Source organism: Suricata suricatta, chromosome 10 (assembly GCF_006229205.1).
Source record: "Suricata suricatta isolate VVHF042 chromosome 10, meerkat_22Aug2017_6uvM2_HiC, whole genome shotgun sequence".
Classification (NCBI taxonomy): domain Eukaryota; kingdom Metazoa; phylum Chordata; class Mammalia; order Carnivora; family Herpestidae; genus Suricata; species Suricata suricatta.
In genome coordinates this window covers 45,495,957-45,502,467 of record NC_043709.1, presented here as the reverse complement: position 1 = coordinate 45,502,467, position 6,511 = coordinate 45,495,957, and the positions used below count along the sequence as shown (strand labels likewise).

The 6,511-nt window shown below is 42.2% G+C and overlaps 1 protein-coding gene across 1 annotated transcript in view; it reads left to right on the top strand.

Annotated features, from left to right (window-relative positions):
• MYRFL (myelin regulatory factor like) overlaps positions 1–6,511 on the top strand; it is a 120,986-nt gene that overhangs the window by 75,654 nt on the left and 38,821 nt on the right. The window contains exons 12-13 of the mRNA XM_029955454.1: positions 4,396–4,504; positions 5,236–5,345. Coding sequence (XP_029811314.1) covers positions 4,396–4,504; positions 5,236–5,345 — 219 coding nt within the window. The remainder of the gene's footprint in view (positions 1–4,395; positions 4,505–5,235; positions 5,346–6,511) is intronic.

Sequence of the window (6,511 nt, the reverse complement as noted above, 5' to 3'; positions counted from 1 at the left end):
ATAATAAAAAGTAGGCAAAGCAGCCCCAGGACTCCCAGGGAATGGGGAACTGGGTGGGGCCTGGCTAGCGCAAGGCCAGTCCACACTGGCTCCTGACTGACAGGGATTGTTCTGCTGTTTCACTACCTTCACTCGTTCATGCCTTCTTCTTCCATTGGAGGTTTGGGGTGTCTGTAACATGGGAGACACTCTGCTGGGCGCTCCAGAGGTCCGTAGATCAACTAGATGTGAGACTTGTCCTTAAGAATAGAACTTTAAAAAAAAAATCTAAACTCTGAGTAAGAAATATTCATTGCATCTCCAATGACTAGGATAGCACCTGGCACACAGTAGCTGCTCGTTAAATATTTGCTGAACGAAGGAGCTCGCAGTGAGAGCTGTGTGCACAGGGCACTGTGAGATTGTAACTGCTCCTTCTGAGCATGGCCTGCAAGGCATTCTCTGGTCTGGCCTTAACCTTTACAGTCTAGTAATTGCAAACTTTGCCCTGGTTGTGCAGACGTCATTCAGGGAACTGACTCCCTTGGGACTTGACTCACGGTGTTCTTTTGGCCTTGTATCCTGGTCTCCGTCTCACCCTTTCCATCCCTTCTCCCCACCCTGCCCCTTTCCCTAACTCTTATCTTAAATTTGTTTGTATTAGGTTTATCGTTAAATTATTTATTTAACAAATGTTAGTTGAGTATCAACTACATGCAAGGAACTATACTGGAAACTGGTAATATGGTGGTGAACAGAAAACCATGGCCCTAAATATGTTCTCACCTTAATGGGGTATATATCCTACAGGGAAGACAGAAAATGAAGGTGGCACAACTTCGTCTGGTGACACCTTTTGTGCCATGAAGAAAAACAACAGCTCCCACTGGCCCATAAGGCGAAGGAACCCTTCCTAGTGTTGGAAATCAAGAAACACTTCCCTGGTGAAGAGGATGTTTAAGTTGGGGGAGGAGGAGGTAGGAGTGGGAAGGAAGAGCTTGCTTTTTAAAAAAAATTTTTAATGTTTATTTATCAGAGAGAGAGAGAGAGAGAGAGAGAGAGAGCATATGCGTGCGAGCAGGGGAGGAGCAGAGAGAGGGGGAGACACAGACTCCGAAGCAGATTCCAGGTTCTGAGCTGGCTGTCAGCACAGAGTCCGATGTGAGGTTTGAGCTCACGAACTGTGAGATTGTGACTTGAGCTGAAGTTGGACACTCAGCTGACTGGGCCACCCAGGCGCCCAGGAAGGAAGAGCTTTTGAGGCTGGAAAATGCGCTGAGCCAAAGGCCTGAAGTGAAAGGAGCAGAACTCCTTTGAAGATCAGAATAAGCCAAGATCTCAGTGGGGCTTCACCATCTCTAGGAAGCCTTCCTTTATGCCCCCCTCGGAAAATTTTAGGGTCCTCCTTGGAGCTGCCAAGCTCTCTATCCATAATTCCATTTCCACCCTGCATTTCCCACATTGTAATATGTGATGGGTCTGCCTGCCTAGTCCACAAACATTAAAAACAATTTTTTTAATGTTTATTTTTGAGAAAGACACACACACACACACACACACACACACACACACACACACACACACACACAGAGTGTGAGTGGGGGAGGGGCAGAGAGAGGAGGAGACACAGAAGCCAAAGCAGGCTCCAGGCTCTGAGCTGTCAGCACAGAGCCTGACGCAGGGCTCAAACTCACAGACTACAAGATCACAACCTGAGCCAAAGTCGGATGCTTAACCGACTGAGCCACACAGGCGCCCCTGGAAGCCTTTACCTTCCACTTCCCTTCACCTATTTTGCCTATCCTCCTGCCCCCAACCCTCTGGCAACCATCAGTTTGCTCTCTATACCTGCTTTTTGTTTATTCATTTGTTTTGTTTTTGATTGCATTTGTGTTTAATTCTACATATAAGTAAAACCATATGGTATTTGTCTTTGTCTGACTTATTTAACTGAGCATAATACGCTTGAGGTCCATCTATGTTGTCTCAGATAGCAAGACCTCACGATCTTTTAATGGCTGAGTAATATTCCATTGTATGAAAACACTACATCTTCTTTACCCATTCATCTAGGGTTGGACCCTTGGGTTGCTTCCATATCTTGGCTATTGTAAATAATGCTACAATAAACATAGGGTGCATATATCTTTTTGAATGAATGTTTTCACTTCCTTTGGGTACTCAGCAGTGGAATTACTAGATCATATGGTATTTCTATTTTTAACTTCCATACTGTTTTACACAATACCATTTTAATTCCTACCAACGGACACAATGGCCACACCAATTTATATTCCCAACAACAGTGTACCAATTTACATTCCCACCATTAGTACATTTTTCTCCACATTTTTGCCAACACTTGTTATTTCTTGTCTTTTTGATTCTTGCCATTCTGACAGGTGTAAGGTGATATCTTACTGTGGTTTTGATTTGCATTTCTGTAATGATTAGTGACACTGAGCATCTTTTCATGTCTGTTAGCTCTCTGGATGTCTTCTTTGGAAAAATGTTTATTCAGGTTGACTGCCCATTTTTAATCAGATTATTTAGTTTTTCATATAACTTCTTTGTATATTTTGGATGTTAAACCCTTATCAAATATATCATTTGCAAATATCTTCTCCCATTTCGTAGGCGGCCTTTTTGTTTTGTTGATGGTTCCCTTCACTGTGCAAAACTTTTTATTTTGATGTTATCCCAATAGTTTTACTTTTGCTTTTGTTTCCCTCGCCTTAGGAGACATAAATGTTGCTGTGACTGATGTCAGAGAAATTACTACCTGTGTTCTCTTCTATGAGTTTTATGGTTTCAGGTTGCACAATTGACCACAGACTTTTAAAAAGCAATCATTTTTTAAAGTCCCAACACTTAGTGTAGTGCATTCAACGTTGAAGGTGATTGTTAAATGTTAGTTGAATAAAACAATGAATAAATGAATTGAACCAAGCTTTTGATTAATAGCAAGTATCAAAAAAACAGTGAGCTCAAAATTATACTTCCCAAGAAATACCTGAAGTAGAATTTGCCCGTTTAGCCAGTTAAGTGTCAAGCCACAATTTTTCACAATCAGCTGAACTAGTGAAGGACAGGGACCTTTTAATGATATTGGAGGAGCTTTCCAACTCACCCAAGAGAGGGGGTCAAGGGAGGAGTTGAAGGCCATGTCAGGGGGTTTCATAAAACAAGAATAACAAAGCACCTTAGTTACTGTAATACATGGATAAATGTCCAGGCAGTATTATTTTAATTGTCAAGAGATCACTAGTTTTGTAGTCATTATATCTTAGAAGAAAATTATAACTCAAGAGAAAATCCTAATAGAAAAAGGGCAGGGTGCCTGGGTGACTCAGTCGGTTAAGCAACTGACTTTGGCTCAGATCATGATCTCACAGATTGTGAGTTCAAGCCCCACATCAGGCTCTGTGCTGACAGTTTAGAGCCTGGAGTCTGCATTGCATTCTGTATCTCCCTCTCTCTCTCCCCACTCCGCTCTCTCTCTTTCTCTCTCTCAAAAATAAAAATTTTTTAAGAATTAAAAAAAAAAAGAAAAAAGGCTGCCAGCATTTTACTTATAGAATAAAGTCACTATAAAAATTGATTCGCTATTACCATGAATTCATTTAAAAAACCTCAAAAGAGAAACCTTTGAATGAAACATATTTAGCTTTAAGAAAAATTCACTCTATTGTGTATTGTGATCACTTTTCTGGGGCCCAGTGACATTATTTTGAGGAACTGACTGGCAGTCGGGAATGCCTTCATCACCTGTGAAAGAAGTGAGCTCCGAGAAGCGCACCATCACTGACCAGGGTGGTTTGGGGGGAGAAGCCATCTGTAGGAGAGGAAAGTCTGGATCTTGGAAGGTCCAGCAGGTGGACAATACAGGGTTGCAAACTGCCACTTGAGGACATTTTTTTTTAGAGAGATGTCCAAAAGCAGATCAATGATACAGTCATTATACCCATTTCTCAAAGGTTGTTACTTGAACTAAGCGTTTTCAGTTCATAAATAAAAGGTTGGCTCATATTTATTTGGTGTTTCTACTGTATGTCCATTTGGAAATGATCCCTTGCAATCTTGAAGAGCGATTTTTTTCTCTCTAAAGTGATCAGTCTCCATTCTCCCCTCTTTGAGTTCACCCCTCAAAGGAGAGAAAAAAGGCAAAAGTAGTGACTGGGGGAGATTTCACCCTGTAACTTAGACATAAAAATTCTGTCTCAGTTTGTCACTGACATAAACCTTGAAGCTTTTGTTTCTCTGAGGAGTAAAAACAAACTTTTCTTAAAATAGTTTAGGCAAGAGGAAAGAACTGCCCTGCTGTTAACATTTCTAATTTCTCTGTGTCTCTTTGGACGTGGATTTGAATGGGAAATATCTAAGTGGGTGAAATCTGGTCTTCTTTAATTAAATTAGGTTGACACAAACGAGCAGCTGAGGCGAATAGCCCAGATGAGGATTGTTGAATATGATTACAAACCTGAGTTCGCATCTTCAATGGGAATAAACACTGCCCATCAAACAGGTATGCGCACAAATTCCCTTTTTAATTTCGGGTTGTCAACTCTTAAAAGTTTAATTTCCTCTTTATGTGGAGGTTGTGTGCTATGGCATTGATTTCCTCTGTGAAATCCATAATCACTAGCACAGGAAAAGTGAGAGAAATTTCTGTCATCTTGACTCAACAACCCCATCCCTCCTCCTGCACCCCAAGGTACTGGCTGAATATTTTGAATACATTGTTTCTTTTCACTGATGTCATCTTGCTCAGGCCTGGGGGGCAGACGGCAGCGCCAGGGAGCAGACCTGGGAGAGGGAGAGGTGTGGTCAGTCTGGGTCAGAGAAGGGGCTGAGTGGTGTTTACACTTTAATCCAGGAATCCTAGAGAAAGAGGGACCATTTAGGTGCCAAATCCTCCTGCAGGAAATGAAAGGAAATCAAGCTAATGCCCCTCCCTTACTTCTTTATACAGGGATTTCAAGGTATTTACCCCCCCCTTCCAACATCTGGCCCAGAGTCTCAAGGAAAAGTCAAGAAAATGACACCCTACTTTTAATCCTATGGTGGTTATGGGCTCAAAATTCCTTCTTCGCTTCAAATGTATCATAGATCAAAGGGAAAGTTGCGAAGGGATAAGCATGTATTTGCAAAGATGTCCTGGGGGGCTGTCAGCCTTCCATTTTGATGTAGGCTTGGGAGGATGTTCTCCAGAGAGGTCTTTTCCTGACTAAACCTGTTGGGAGTGTTTGTGTCTAGGAATGATCGCCCAGGAGGTGCGAGAGATCCTGCCTAGAGCCGTAAGAGAGGTCGGTAATGTCACCTGTGACAATGGGGAAACGCTGGAGAACTTCCTCATGGTTGATAAGGTAATAACCACTTAATAGATCTGCCATTGGAGCAATGACCCCACTGTGAACCCCTTTCTGTGACACCACAATGCACTGAAACTTCCAACCAGGGAACGGGACAGTAAAAAAAAAAAAGGTTCATTCAGCTGAGGAGTAATAGATATCTGTTATGCTATGCTATTCAGAGGTACCAAAAAGGAGCCCCATAAGGGAAAAAGGAAAAGGAATATGTAACAATGACCGTAGAGTTGAGCCGGTCTTACTTTTGGAGGAAAACTGGCCTGGAGAAAGTCCACTTAACAGGAGCACCCTCAAAATATGACCTAACGTCATGTGAAATAGTGACAGCAAGACTTGATTAGACTTGACTTAGAAAATGGAATGTGAACTTCAGAAAGTGTAATTTTTCTCACTTAATATACTTTAGGTTATCATTAAAATAGAATGATTAAATTCTTAGACTGATTAAAGACTGAATGGAGTGTTGATTTTTCCTTTCAAGCGTAGTTTTTCAACAAAATTGTATGGTCCACTTTCATAGCACAATCATAAAGTGGGTCACTCTTAAAAAGATATTCATGAGCCTCATCATTTTTCCCAAGGGCCTGTATGGATTCTTTGATATTCAAATCACTCTCTTTTGAAGGAATGTCCCTACCCTTGTAGCTGAGCTCCCCTTCTCTTGGTAAGGGGTCTAAGGCTGTCATTCCCTTGCTTGACAATGCTGTGTGTGTGTGTGTGTGTGTGTGTGTGTGTGTGTGTGCACGTGTGTGTGTGGCTGATGGTTCTCTGAGCTCACCTTTATTAATTCTATGAAATCCTGCCTTTTCTGCAAGGTTGGCAAATTCACCCTGCTACTGACTTGCTCTACATTGCACTGTTACATTTGATGCTGGAGGGAAAACTGATTGACGGGGATGTTATAGTTGCAGGGAGAGATGTCTTGAGTTGAGGCTCATTTGTAATCTGTCAGTACACGGGGGCAGTGCTTCTCAAACTTCACAGTGTACGTGAATCAGTGGAGGAACTTACAAAAGTATGGACTCTGATTCAGCAACAAAGGGGTGAGACCCAGGATCCTGCATTTCTAACCAGTCTCCAGGTGGGCCTATTTTGCCAACCTCGCAGCTCAGCAGGGCATACATGGAGCAGCAAGGTAGAGGGTGCCTTTCTATGCTGGGTCC